At 45.8% G+C, this 15,188-nt stretch overlaps 1 protein-coding gene and 1 long non-coding RNA gene across 10 annotated transcripts in view; one reads left to right on the top strand and one right to left on the bottom strand.

The window, feature by feature from the left end:
* The window catches only part of LOC111865773 (semaphorin-1A), a 566,056-nt gene that overhangs the window by 380,421 nt on the left and 170,447 nt on the right, over window positions 1–15,188 (top strand). For all 7 annotated transcript variants that reach the window (XR_002843034.2, XM_023854041.2, XM_023854042.2 and 4 more), the window contains one exon: window positions 6,806–6,857. Coding sequence is in view for 6 of the 7 variants with exons in the window: in XM_023854041.2 (XP_023709809.1) it covers window positions 6,806–6,857 (52 nt within the window). In the remaining variant the exon portion in view is untranslated. The remainder of the gene's footprint in view (window positions 1–6,805; window positions 6,858–15,188) is intronic.
* The window catches only part of LOC111865775, a 186,164-nt gene that overhangs the window by 162,983 nt on the left and 7,993 nt on the right, over window positions 1–15,188 (bottom strand). The gene's annotated exons all lie outside the window — the stretch shown is intronic.

Raw genomic sequence — 15,188 nt, forward strand, 5'->3', positions numbered from 1 at the left:
TCACACATAGTGTCGGAGCTTCGTAAACGTGTGTAAAATGGCATTGGGAGGGGGTGGAGGAGAATACGCGAAGATAGAGGTAGTCACACATAGTGTCGGAGCTTCGTAAACGTGTGTAAAATGGCATTGGGAGGGGGTGGAGGAGAATACGCGAAGATAGAGGTAGTCACACATAGTGTCGGAGCTTCGTAAACGTGTGTAAAATGGCATTGGGAGGGGGTGGAGGAGAATACGCGAAGATAGAGGTAGTCACACATAGTGTCGGAGCTTCGTAAACGTGTGTAAAATGGCATTGGGAGGGGGTGGAGGAGAATACGCGAAGATAGAGGTAGTCACACATAGTGTCGGAGCTTCGTAAACGTGTGTAAAATGGCATTGGGAGGGGGTGGAGGAGAATACGCGAAGATAGAGGTAGTCACACATAGTGTCGGAGCTTCGTAAACGTGTGTAAAATGGCATTGGGAGGGGGTGGAGGAGAATACGCGAAGATAGAGGTAGTCACACATAGTGTCGGAGCTTCGTAAACGTGTGTAAAATGGCATTGGGAGGGGGTGGAGGAGAATACGCGAAGATAGAGGTAGTCACACATAGTGTCGGAGCTTCGTAAACGTGTGTAAAATGGCATTGGGAGGGGGTGGAGGAGAATACGCGAAGATAGAGGTAGTCACACATAGTGTCGGAGCTTCGTAAACGTGTGTAAAATGGCATTGGGAGGGGGTGGAGGAGAATACGCGAAGATAGAGGTAGTCACACATAGTGTCGGAGCTTCGTAAACGTGTGTAAAATGGCATTGGGAGGGGGTGGAGGAGAATACGCGAAGATAGAGGTAGTCACACATAGTGTCGGAGCTTCGTAAACGTGTGTAAAATGGCATTGGGAGGGGGTGGAGGAGAATACGCGAAGATAGAGGTAGTCACACATAGTGTCGGAGCTTCGTAAACGTGTGTAAAATGGCATTGGGAGGGGGTGGAGGAGAATACGCGAAGATAGAGGTAGTCACACATAGTGTCGGAGCTTCGTAAACGTGTGTAAAATGGCATTGGGAGGGGGTGGAGGAGAATACGCGAAGATAGAGGTAGTCACACATAGTGTCGGAGCTTCGTAAACGTGTGTAAAATGGCATTGGGAGGGGGTGGAGGAGAATACGCGAAGATAGAGGTAGTCACACATAGTGTCGGAGCTTCGTAAACGTGTGTAAAATGGCATTGGGAGGGGGTGGAGGAGAATACGCGAAGATAGAGGTAGTCACACATAGTGTCGGAGCTTCGTAAACGTGTGTAAAATGGCATTGGGAGGGGGTGGAGGAGAATACGCGAAGATAGAGGTAGTCACACATAGTGTCGGAGCTTCGTAAACGTGTGTAAAATGGCATTGGGAGGGGGTGGAGGAGAATACGCGAAGATAGAGGTAGTCACACATAGTGTCGGAGCTTCGTAAACGTGTGTAAAATGGCATTGGGAGGGGGTGGAGGAGAATACGCGAAGATAGAGGTAGTCACACATAGTGTCGGAGCTTCGTAAACGTGTGTAAAATGGCATTGGGAGGGGGTGGAGGAGAATACGCGAAGATAGAGGTAGTCACACATAGTGTCGGAGCTTCGTAAACGTGTGTAAAATGGCATTGGGAGGGGGTGGAGGAGAATACGCGAAGATAGAGGTAGTCACACATAGTGTCGGAGCTTCGTAAACGTGTGTAAAATGGCATTGGGAGGGGGTGGAGGAGAATACGCGAAGATAGAGGTAGTCACACATAGTGTCGGAGCTTCGTAAACGTGTGTAAAATGGCATTGGGAGGGGGTGGAGGAGAATACGCGAAGATAGAGGTAGTCACACATAGTGTCGGAGCTTCGTAAACGTGTGTAAAATGGCATTGGGAGGGGGTGGAGGAGAATACGCGAAGATAGAGGTAGTCACACATAGTGTCGGAGCTTCGTAAACGTGTGTAAAATGGCATTGGGAGGGGGTGGAGGAGAATACGCGAAGATAGAGGTAGTCACACATAGTGTCGGAGCTTCGTAAACGTGTGTAAAATGGCATTGGGAGGGGGTGGAGGAGAATACGCGAAGATAGAGGTAGTCACACATAGTGTCGGAGCTTCGTAAACGTGTGTAAAATGGCATTGGGAGGGGGTGGAGGAGAATACGCGAAGATAGAGGTAGTCACACATAGTGTCGGAGCTTCGTAAACGTGTGTAAAATGGCATTGGGAGGGGGTGGAGGAGAATACGCGAAGATAGAGGTAGTCACACATAGTGTCGGAGCTTCGTAAACGTGTGTAAAATGGCATTGGGAGGGGGTGGAGGAGAATACGCGAAGATAGAGGTAGTCACACATAGTGTCGGAGCTTCGTAAACGTGTGTAAAATGGCATTGGGAGGGGGTGGAGGAGAATACGCGAAGATAGAGGTAGTCACACATAGTGTCGGAGCTTCGTAAACGTGTGTAAAATGGCATTGGGAGGGGGTGGAGGAGAATACGCGAAGATAGAGGTAGTCACACATAGTGTCGGAGCTTCGTAAACGTGTGTAAAATGGCATTGGGAGGGGGTGGAGGAGAATACGCGAAGATAGAGGTAGTCACACATAGTGTCGGAGCTTCGTAAACGTGTGTAAAATGGCATTGGGAGGGGGTGGAGGAGAATACGCGAAGATAGAGGTAGTCACACATAGTGTCGGAGCTTCGTAAACGTGTGTAAAATGGCATTGGGAGGGGGTGGAGGAGAATACGCGAAGATAGAGGTAGTCACACATAGTGTCGGAGCTTCGTAAACGTGTGTAAAATGGCATTGGGAGGGGGTGGAGGAGAATACGCGAAGATAGAGGTAGTCACACATAGTGTCGGAGCTTCGTAAACGTGTGTAAAATGGCATTGGGAGGGGGTGGAGGAGAATACGCGAAGATAGAGGTAGTCACACATAGTGTCGGAGCTTCGTAAACGTGTGTAAAATGGCATTGGGAGGGGGTGGAGGAGAATACGCGAAGATAGAGGTAGTCACACATAGTGTCGGAGCTTCGTAAACGTGTGTAAAATGGCATTGGGAGGGGGTGGAGGAGAATACGCGAAGATAGAGGTAGTCACACATAGTGTCGGAGCTTCGTAAACGTGTGTAAAATGGCATTGGGAGGGGGTGGAGGAGAATACGCGAAGATAGAGGTAGTCACACATAGTGTCGGAGCTTCGTAAACGTGTGTAAAATGGCATTGGGAGGGGGTGGAGGAGAATACGCGAAGATAGAGGTAGTCACACATAGTGTCGGAGCTTCGTAAACGTGTGTAAAATGGCATTGGGAGGGGGTGGAGGAGAATACGCGAAGATAGAGGTAGTCACACATAGTGTCGGAGCTTCGTAAACGTGTGTAAAATGGCATTGGGAGGGGGTGGAGGAGAATACGCGAAGATAGAGGTAGTCACACATAGTGTCGGAGCTTCGTAAACGTGTGTAAAATGGCATTGGGAGGGGGTGGAGGAGAATACGCGAAGATAGAGGTAGTCACACATAGTGTCGGAGCTTCGTAAACGTGTGTAAAATGGCATTGGGAGGGGGTGGAGGAGAATACGCGAAGATAGAGGTAGTCACACATAGTGTCAGAGCTTCCTAAACATGTGTAAAATTGAGTTGGCATGTGTTGCAGGAGAATACGCGAAGATGGAGGTAGTCACACATAGTGTCAGAGCTTCCTAAACATGTGTAAAATGGAGTTGGCAGGTGTTGCAGGAGAATACGCGAAGATGGAGGTAGTCACACATAGTGTCAGAGCTTCCTAATTTTATGATTAGAGTGCTCAGTTGTTGTGTACCCGGGACTGGTGTGTTTAAGGGTTATTTTACGAATTGGCCTGGTCGAGTGGATTAGAATCACTGCTTAAAGTCATGGGTTGTCGCGCGCAAAAGCTCAGGGTAGAGAATTCAACAATTATGTTTATTACAACAAACCCTTGAGTTCATGTGACTTTCATACATGAGTAAGACTCCCAGGCCGTACCATAGCTTAGGCGGCACGTCGCCGCCTTCCCACTGCGGTGACCCGGGTTCGATCCCAGTTCAGTTTAAGTGGGATTTGTGGAGGGCGGAGTGGCACTGGGGCAGGTTTCCTCCGAGTACTCCGATTTCCCCTGCCAGTTCTCATTGCACCGACTGCTCCACACTCATCATCATCTGGGGCTGGTACAGTAGGCCAGTTAGTGGCCGACGTGCCAAGTGGGCTCACTCTCACCCCACCCCAACAGAAAGAATGTCCCGTTCTGCATGAACTACGTAAGTTCTCAGGATGGAGAGTGATTTTGAAGCGGCCCGGGGTAATGTGTATACTATTTAAAAAGCCGTATTAACTTCCAGAAGATTCCATAATGCTCCCTTTGTTTTTACAAAATATTATTTAAATTGCGGTGGTCCTTCGCCGGCGTGTTTGTAACTCTGTATCCTGGTGTGGTGTGTTCGCTACAATCGCTAGCAGACAGCGCACTTTGGCCATGTTATCACAAGGGAAGATCACCTCGAGTGAAACCTGGTAGTCCCAACATCATATTCGCAGTATACAAGTAGTTAATGACATTTTAGATAGAACACCATACAAGCGGCCTCCGTAGTCTAAGGGTAACGTTCCCACCTCATGACTCAAGGTACGCGGGTTCAAACCCGGCAGAGGTCGTGGAATTTTTAAGGGCGGAAAAATTCAGGGAACAAGTCCTCCGGGAGGGGTCCCGTGTCGTAGATTTACGGCACGTAAAAGATCCTCATGTCTCTAGGAGACCTCTGAGCAAAACTTTCCCGCCCAAATAGTTTCCAATGCCTCTGGTAGATGGGGGAAGTATCAGGTACCGAGGGCCGACCTCGTTGGCTGAACGGGGCTGATAGCACGCACCAATACCGATAGGGTATGGCGACTGGTAGAATATCAAAGGGGGACGTACAATAGACTATTAGTCGCGGTGCATGGGGAAACCCACCCCCTCCAGTAATAATAATAATAAAATAGAACACCATACACCATATTAATATGAATATAAATATATTGTATATTGTGTTTATGTAATATCCTTTACCAGTCATGTGTAAATCCCTGTGTAATACGATGAGGTAAGCGATATGTACACACGATGTATGAATGAGACATGAAGTGCACAGAAAATTTGAATCGGAATACCCGAAGGGAGGATATAGGTCTATCTCCTGGAATATAACGCTATGTAGCCCGTTGAAGATAGCCAAATTCGAAAAATAAGCCAAGCAAGATTCCGTCATGAAACTTTGCTTGCAGCTTGCTCTGTTTTGGTTTCTTGGTTGGCTTATTCTTCTACCCTGAAGATGGAGGTGACATATTCAACCGAAACATCCGTTTGACTCTGATCGGACTTCACAGGTAAAACTGTTCATAGCCACTGGTGTTAGAACCTCAAATCATGCACAGATATTAATGTTGTGGTGTGCGGAATGGCTTCACTTGGCACAGGTTAATGTTTAGTGACGTTTATATGTGAGTACTTCAGTGACACTTCCGGTTGTATACAAGGCACAGTACTTCTTGATCAACAGCTGAGAGACAGCCTGTTATGGAGGACGCTGTCATGTCATTAGTCATGACAGATTTAAGCTTGACTCTGAGAACTAATAGGAAGGAGAAAATTAATTTCTTTTCATTATGGACCGTCGCCGGGAAACACTTTAAGCGGATTTCCATAAAGTGAAGCCCAGTTCCGAATCAGAGGCGAAGCGCCAACCGAGGTCGTATGACTTCGCTGCTTCGTCGAGGGTTAGAGAGTTTAGTGAACTTCTCATTTTGTAAAAACAAAAACAAACTACGTGGCCTGTAGTCCGTAACCTAACTATACCGACCGAGCGGCCGCCGCTTGTCGGCCAAGTTAGTGGCAGCTTTTGTGGATAGAGGGTGTCGCGTGGTCAGCGTAACGGATCCCCATGGCCGTTAATCTCTGTTTTTTTAGACCGGAGTCGTTATTTCCTTCAAACAACTCCTCAGTTATCCTCACGAGGCTGGGTGGACCCCGTTCCAGACTCCACTACTTCTCAGAAAATCTGGTAGTTCCGGGAATTGAACCCGGGAGCTCTGATTCTCTAGCCAGGAACTCTGACCCCTGGACCACAAAGGCGGTCTCGTATTCTGTAATGGTGACCTAAATATTGGTACACAGTATGAGGAGCTGCGGCACACTGGGCAAGAAATTTTGTTGTTTGGCACAGTGCGTTCAGAATTTTTGTGGAGAAATTTCTTCATAAATGGCAATTTGCTGACCAAGAATGAAATGGGAGGATTGCATTAAAATGAGTCTTAGGTAAATACGTAATAAAAGCGAGAATAGGATGAAACTGGCTGAGGATCTTGGCAGTGGTGGGCAATGTTACTAAGTGCTTAACGGACGCACTCTAACCTGATGCAAGCTGTTAGGATCGTTCGTCCGTTNCAACTTTCGGCTTCTAGTGCCAGCGACTTACTCGTGTCTGGGATTTGCAGCCCTATTTACTGGCGAAATTAACGAAGGATAGAGCGTAAGTTAGATTTATGCGGACGAATTAGCAGATGCACCTGCAGCAGTGCAGTTGTGATGACCTTTTTTTTTTTTTTTTAATATTTGCTTGTCAGTCGTTGTTTGTATAATGATTTACCATGTTTTGCTACTGCTAATAGCATACCTGTCTGCTGTAGCGAGCTGGCGTGTTATCATGTATAGCGGACACCAAGTGGTCGAGTGGTTACTTGGTTAGCGAACCATATCGAGAAAAACTCGGATATATGCCATTCGTTTTGCACTCCTTAGTATCGCCTTCTGAAACATGTAATTTCTGTTTTGTTGCAGGAATATTGTGTACAACATTAGCTTGCGAAACCTTTCCGAGTTCACAGAACAGGTGAGTGAATGCATGTTGTTACGTAATCTGATATGTCAGTCATTCAGAAAGCCAAGGACCCCAGGCGGTTCGCACGGTACATGTAGCCTACACGCATGCGCTTGTGTCAAGGTGATCCAACTAGAATGCTTGCTTGTGCTGGCCTATGGACAGGTTTCCTCACGTTACAAAAACGTCACATATTCAATTTAGATTATCTTAATTGCCCCTGTAGTAGCTTGTGGATTGAATTCGTGGTTGTGTTCTTAATGCATTAAATTCGATTGAACTACTCCTGGGTGTTTGTGTGACTTATAGCCAGTTACAGAAAGAAACCTGAAGTTGAAACCAGATATTAACTTAACCCAAACACTGGGCCTGACATTCCCGTCATAACAAGTGCATACGTCACGAGTCGGTTAGTGTGTAATGAGACATTGTCTGCTGTCTATTTGATTAGAATGACGTCATTTGATTATGTTTTTTTTTTCCTTGGCACTACAGCCCCAGTGGCCTAGGCCTACCTCCATGAACTTATCCGTTCACTTCGGTTTTTCTAGTTCTTACACATTCGGTAGGACTCCTTGGGCGGGTGATCAGCTCGTCTACCTGTACACAAAGACAATTAAAACGCACACACATAAACTAAGCATCCATGCCCTGAGTGGGATTCGAACCCAGGATTTCGGCTTCCGAGCCAGCGAAGACAGTTCATGCCTTAGACCACTCTGCTACCGTGACCGGCGATTGCTTATGTTAGCCTGATGTTTTATCATTAGAAAGATGTCGCTTAAGGAACCTGTAAACAGTACCGCAGGGATCATTAGCTATGATTTTAACGTAAATTTTGGTGTGTTTATTGTCGAATCTTGTCCATTTTTCATCACAAAGGGCACTGCACTTCATATCATTCACGTTATATGGAGGTGCGAGATATAGGACCACTTGCGCCCTCTGTAAACATAGCTTGGCGACCGTTTGAATCCCGCTGGGCCTGTATTCCAGTCGCTGCGCATGCCTCTTCCCCCCCCCCCCCCACCCGCCCCCACGCCACCTCCGTCCGTCTACGACGTATGCCGTANCCCGAATCACAATTCCGTTCCTGCAGTTGTATGGCAGAAGCTGTTAGCACAGGCCTTACTTAACACACGTAGGCTCATTTGCTTGGATCGGTAGAGGAACTCTGCAGGTAGCCTATTATAATGAATTATTGAAGCTGAACGTAGCTCTGTGGTTAGCATTTCAGTAGTGTTGTCGGGAGATGACGGTAAAAATTTTAATTTTGTTCTTTAATTCGCTTAGTGGGGGGTGGAGTCCAGCTGGGTCCACTCGGTACGTCGGCCAGTGATTGGCCTATTGTACTTGCCCCGGGTGATTACGATGATGGAGATTTTTGGTGGAATGATGATTGGCAAGTACTCGGAGAATTCCTGCCCCAACACCACTTTGTCCACCACAAATCCCACTTGACCAGACCCGGGCTCGAAGCTGGGCCACCGCGGTGGGAAGCCAGCGACTAATCGCTTGAGCTATGGCGCGGCCCTGAGATGACGGTATGGAATACGAGACCTGAAGCCTGCAGATCTAACTGAGGTGTTTTGTGTTTTTTTTTCTCAGCTCCTCCGGACAGATGCTTGGAGAGTGGCCTGGGATAGGCCATGACCACTTCCCTAAGTCCTGCAAAGTCATAAGTCCTTATTTCCCCCAGATGCGTGATGGGATAGTACTTTAAAACAGACCACGACCTTTTCTGCGTTGTGGCAATTCATTATTCAGAATCTTTCAGTAAAAGTAAAGCTGTACCTGTAACAGGCCCTGGAGGACCATAGGGTTATGAGACGTCGAGGCTCCCACATTTGCTAGACAATCGGCTCACAAATGGCGGTGAGGTCTGTCTTACGCCCCGTCCGCCCTTTACACCGAGAAAGATTCCTGGTACTCATTTCTCTCAGAGGCCGAGTCGACCCCAGGGCCACAGTGCGGCTGGAAGGATTAGGTGAATTGGAATAGACGTCGCCGATAATCGAACTAGCAACTTTCCGGTTTGTAGAGTGATTACATATACAGTAGAATAGCTGGGGAATCAGTGATTGCTCTGTGACGAGCTGGCGTTAAGTTTCTGAACTGGGCATCACGATCTTAATGCAGGCCTGTGCCAGGTAAACCGGCGTGTACTTCATTCATATGACGGAAGACAAGAACAGAGGTATTTTTACATTAGTTTAATTTCATCCAAATGGCAGTCATGCAGTTACTGTCTTATTTACGATCGCATTTCATCACTGCCATACGAACGTGCGCCTTGATGGTTATAGTGTAACGGAAGAGAGGAGAACCTGGAAAGGAATTTTGGCTGTTCTGCCGTGGAACATGAATACATTGAAATTCATCTGGCTGCCTGCACATCGCCATAAGAAAGTAGCTATGAATACCGTACACTTGCATCATGTCTCCTGCCCGAAACGCATTTTTGCCGCGGTATAATTTGCCATTTCTCATAGCGGACGGGAATTGGAAAGTCGGCCAAGGCGTTGGGATGATATGTAACCTCGTTTCCAGGCTATTATTTCTTTCTTTCTATCTTACGGCACATTGCCGCTTCTGCAGACATTAGCATTTAATTTCCTGTAACAGAATTCCATAGCGTATACAAGCATTTTATCTGCAACTGCAGTTCCTGCTTTTGGATTAGCTGTTTCACCTCTGAAGGAAATACAGCTTGCATTCTTTGGCTTTCTTTCCTGTTTTAAATGCAATGTTCGGCATATTGCATTCTTTTTGTTGACTGAGGAGTTTGTGTAAGCCTGTGTACTGGCGTTTTCAGTACAAATAGAAGCAGCTCCATCAATTGAGCGGTTGCGTAATTAAACGTATATAATTGATAAATCAACGGACACGGGTAACAACTGTTTGTGTGAGCGAATCTCGAGTTATATCCCGCTTTTTGTGTTTTGCCAATTTTGATAGTAGACCTCTTGATGTGGGACCGCCTCTGTGGTCAAGTTGTCAAGAGTTCCTGGCTACGGATCCAGAGGTCCCGGGTTCTATTCCTGGCGCTACCAGATTTTCTGAGAAGTGGTGGGTCTGGAACGGCCTCCACCCAGCCTCGTGAGCATAATTCAGGATCTGTTTCAAGGAAATAGCGGCTCCGGTGTAGAAACCCGAGATTAACGGACGTGGGGATCCGTTGCGCTGACCACGCGACACTCTCTACCCGCTAAAGTTGCCACTAACTTCGTCGACAAGCGGCGGTCGTGCGGTTGTTATAGTTCGTTTGCGGACTACAGGCCACGGAGTTTGTATTGCTCTTGCTGTGGGCGTGTTCATACTCTAAGGAGTGTCACCAGATGTATAAATTGTCAATTAATTCCTAAAAGGAAGATAATTTACTGTTACGCCAAATGGCAGGGGAAAGTGCTGAAGAATCACGCTGTCAGTAGCTATGCTGGGGTAGATTCGTAAGGGTAGGAATTTGTACGATTTGTGGATCTCGCGGCGGTGGTGGTTATGAAGAGTTCTATCCTGTGGAATGTAACGCCGTGTAGTCCGTTGAATGTCAAGCGACTTTTCGGAAGAATATATCACCTCTATCTTCAGGGTCGAATAATGAACCCAGCGGAACTGAAATTTCGGATGATACAGGAAAACAGGAGGGAAATGCAAGCCAGTATGTCACTTCCCATTGGTTGTCCCATACGGCAAAATGAACCGTCAGTTCCCATTGGCTGTCACACACAGCCGAGCGACACGTTCCTCCGAAACGCCTTTTGACTTTCAACAGACTACACGGCGTTATACACATGTTAGAAGATATAACTCTGCAGTTGTCTGTTCCCCAGGTACAATTGCAGAAACTTGTCCATTTCGTTAATAAATGCGCATGAATTGGATTGCTGTACGTGGGTATAGACTTGTGGTGACGTCATCTCGGCCCTGTGTACATCACTGGAACCTTTTTTGTTGTTACTGTTGTTCACTTTTGAACTTCCTGTCCGCTGCGTGTGTGCGTGCGCACACGTGTATGTTCACATTTGCATTCCAGTCCCGTCCTCTGCTGTGATGTTCTGGGCACGACAGCAGTTAGTACTGACAGGCAGTAAAGCAAGTTCGACTCACGTTGGTATATGTACTCCTTACGGAGGATCAGGTGGTATAGGCTACAGAGTCAGCACCGGGAAGTTTCTTCTTCTTTGCAGGTTGCTTCGGTAGATAAACTGATGTACACATTAGCATCCGTCATAACAACTTTCTGAGTAAAAGACTCAGTTAAACTTTACAAGGAAACTACTTGGGACATATAGACGTATATGCGAGGATAATATTAAGACGAGTGTACACACAAATGGAGTGTGGACAAATTCAGCTGGCTCAGGTTAAGGTTAAATGGATGATTGTTGTGAACACGATAAGGAGTCTTCAGACTCCATAAAGAAGGAAGGGACTTCCCGATCAGCTGAACCGCTGTCAGCTTTACAGAACTCCATGTCACATGTTCTCATTTAGTATTTTATTATGTGCTTTATATAACTCAGTGATCAAGTCAAGGAGGATGAGGTGGTCAGGGCATGTAGCACGAATGGGAGAGACGAGGAATGCGTGTAGGATATTAGTGGGAAAGGCAGAAGGAAAGAGACCAAGGCATATGTTGGTGGACAATATTAAAATGCATCTTAGAGAGATAGGATGGGATGGTGTGGATTGGATTGATCTGGCTCAGGATAGGTACCAGTGGAGGGCTCTCGTGAACACGGCAATGCTCATTCGGGTTTTTGAGTAGCTGCACAATTCGCAGCTTGTCAAGAAGGGCTCAACACCATGAATGTAAAAATTACTTTATTTCCTTAAATATTCACCCGATTTCGAATTGTATTTCCTAATGAGATATTTTAAGTCACGTACCAACGTTGCTACAGTGTAATCCTAAACATTTGGAATGCATATCCTTGATTGTAGCTGTGTTTCGCGCCCACAGTTCTTTGTCAACGGAGGCAAAGCGAGCCCGCTTATTACGTAACATGTCAGTGATTGGTATTTTACTGAAACGTAATTCAAAGTGAAAGCGTTCCAGCGTTAACAAAATGCAGTGTGAAGGTTATTATAGCAGCAGACTTTCATCTTCTCGTGTGCTGGGCAGGCGAGTTCGCATCGCAAAGAACGGCTTAATAAAATGGCTGCGTCTGTCATTGCGTCTGTACGTGTGAAAGAAACTGAGAATCACAAAGACAAAAATAACATCGTCAAATGTGACTATTTAGTTTTATCGTTTGAAGACTCATCACCCTTACATGTTTCGATCCCTACGGACCATCCTCAGAGTAATTGTTAGTGTGACGGACCAGAATGAAACAAATCAAAAATTGAGAATCGCTAAACGTATGATCACGAAAATGGAATTTACAAAAATTCGTCGATACATTCCAGTTTTGGACACAATCGGACAATAATGAGGAACATGTTCCATGAAGACCTGTAAGCGCTTCTTAGGACAGCTGTAGCATAACTCAAAATATATTGGAGCATAAAATGATCCCTACAAAAGTCGTAGAGAACAATTAAATACATTCTGTTCCAAATACACTTTCTCAGCAAGATTCACTGTTTTGGAGATAATTAAGGGAGCTCGGTGCGCCCGTTTCCGAAGCTGCATATTAACCAGAAGTGGTCTCCGAAACACACCACATTTCCGAAGTCCCGTTTTCTCTCTTATGATTAAGTGGAGCTTTCTACACCTGAATGTGTAGGTCTACACACACATAAATATTGTATATTGTTTAGTTACAGTATAATTGATTCTGGATCATGAATAAAAAATAAGAGGCAGACTTAAATTGATTCGGTAGATCGCAGTTAGGGTAAGAAAAACAAAACAAAATCTCTGAAGTTAGATTCATTTCACTCTTTTAACTTACTAACAATATGACTTTCGAAGCTTGTTTTAAACGGTTTATTTATTTTTTTTCCTTGGCACTACAGCCCCAATGGGCCTAGGCCTACCTCCATGAACTCCGTTCACTTAAACGGTTTATACGAGTTTATATTTATTTAGTGTATTTAGTAACAGGGCATGTAGCACGAATGGGGGAGAAGAGGAATGCATATAGGAGATTTGTGGGAACGCCAGAAGGAAAGAGATCGCTGGGAATACCAAGGCGTAAGTGTGTTGACAGCATTAAAATGGAATAGTATGGATTGGATTGATATGGCTTAGGATAAGGACCAGTGGAGGGCTCTCGTGAACACGGTAATGAACCTTCTAGTTCCATGCTTGGAAGTTCTTGAGTAGCTGCACAATTTGCGGCTTCTCAAGAAGGGCTCAGCTACATGAGTGAGTGAACCAATTAATATTGAATTTTTATGGATTCAGCAGATGTTTGTAGTTTGATTTTTCGCCGTTTTGAATAAATATCAACTGACAGTGAATAGCTGCATGCACATGTAACGTTTCTTCGTTATGAGGAAAGAGTGCTCCATAATCTTTGTACTCACATTAGCTAAATTTTATTCTCATGTTAGTCGGTCGAAAAGCGTGCGAATGTTGTTAGCACGTTCTTCATGGGCTAATTGATTCTGCGGAACTCGCCTGTTAAGTATACGCAATGCTGTTTAGCAGTCTTTTGTTCGTTATAAGCCGAACATATCGGATGTATACAATTGTGCTAGTTAAGGTAATAAATCATACATGTTTGGGGTTTTGGGAGCTGTGTTGATGAGTTGTGTAATGGTACTAAATTCTATTGCGGTATTATTTTTAATAAAAAGTGTTATCTGTGGGGAACTCTTGTTTATGGATACAGCTGTGAGTAGCAATACCGGCCCTTGTGCTCCAACAGTTTACACATACAACGAGATTCATCAAAGCCCTGCAGTGGTAACTCGGTCAGCATCTCCACCAGCAGCGTCATGGACGATGTTTTCGCCTGTTCGGTTACAAATGTTTCCCCTTCTCTTTGAGAGACGCCTCTGTCGTCATGTGCCCCTCGATTTATATCAGCTGCAGGACACTTTAAGGTCTTCGTTCAGAGTGTCCCACCTATTTCTTTTTATACGCCTTTTTTTTTCTTTTGTCTCTCTCCTGTTGCTCCCACTTTGGAGCACAGGGCTGATTTCTCAGTTCCATAATTATTTTAGAGACGGCAGGACTCCTTGGACGGGTCATCAGCTCGTCAGAAGGCTCTACCTAAACGCAGGGCAACATAAACAGAATAAACACATACCAAACATCCATGCCTTGTGTGGGATTCTAACCCACGATCCCGGTTTCAGAGCGAGCGAAGACAGTACATGTCATAGACCGCTCGGCTACCGTGACCGGCTACACTGTATTACTGTTGTGATATCTTGTTCTCTTCCGTACTCTCCAATATCTTTATTAGGTTTATGAACCAAATTCGTATATGTGAAGAGCGCTTAGAAGTTTTCGTTAATGTACAACGTTCACAAACGCAGAAAAGCATCGCTATGGCATTCGCTATAGAATTTGAGTAGGGTTTGTCTAGTCTGGTCAAGTGGGATTTGTGGTGGACAAAGTGACGCTGGGGCAGGTTTTCTCCGAGTACTTCCGTTTCCCCTGCCAATCTTCATTTCACCAATTGCTCCACAATCACCCTCACCTATCATCTGGGGCTGGTACAATAGGCCAGAAGTGGGCGCAGTCCCACCCCACTAGTAATATAAAAAAAACTTTGTCTATGAAAGCTCCGCAGGACTCCTGTACTACTGCAGAACTGTATCTTGTTTAATACTGACAACACTGTGTGCCAGTATTTCAGAGTAAATTACAGGTAATGAAAGCTGTCCTTGTGCTTCAGTAATTAAACAGCACGCCATGAAGACATATGGAGCACCCCACGGTAGTAGATAGAGTTAAGTGGGCAGCTTCACGCCCCGGCCGCTTCATCTCCCGACATCACTTCCGATACCGACTGAATATAAGGTTTCGCGAACCCCAGAGGCGGTTTGGAAGCGACGGTGAAAAAGGAAAGCCTCTGCACCCACAAGAAATGAGTCCCGTGATTCCCTGGCCATTGGATCCTTAACCTAGCATCTGTAATGACTGAGGTAAGGGTAAAGTTGCCTCTGTGCTTAACTCAGTAAGCAGCACGCCGTGGAGACGTGTGGATATATAGATCCACGTTTTCTTGACCTCGGCGGGTTTTCTATTGCTAGTGGGGTCCGAAGAGAGATGAAGTGACAGGAGGATTGAGAAAACTGCATAATGAGGAGCTTCATAACTTGTACTCTTCTCCAAATATAACTAGAATGATCAAGTTAAGGAAGATGAGGTGGGCAGGGCATGTAGCATGAATGCGGGAGCCGAGGAATGCATATAGGATATTAGTGGGAAAGCCGGAA

The sequence above is a fragment of the Cryptotermes secundus genome, unplaced genomic scaffold (assembly GCF_002891405.2).
Source record: "Cryptotermes secundus unplaced genomic scaffold, Csec_1.0 scaffold612, whole genome shotgun sequence".
Classification (NCBI taxonomy): Eukaryota; Metazoa; Arthropoda; class Insecta; order Blattodea; family Kalotermitidae; genus Cryptotermes; species Cryptotermes secundus.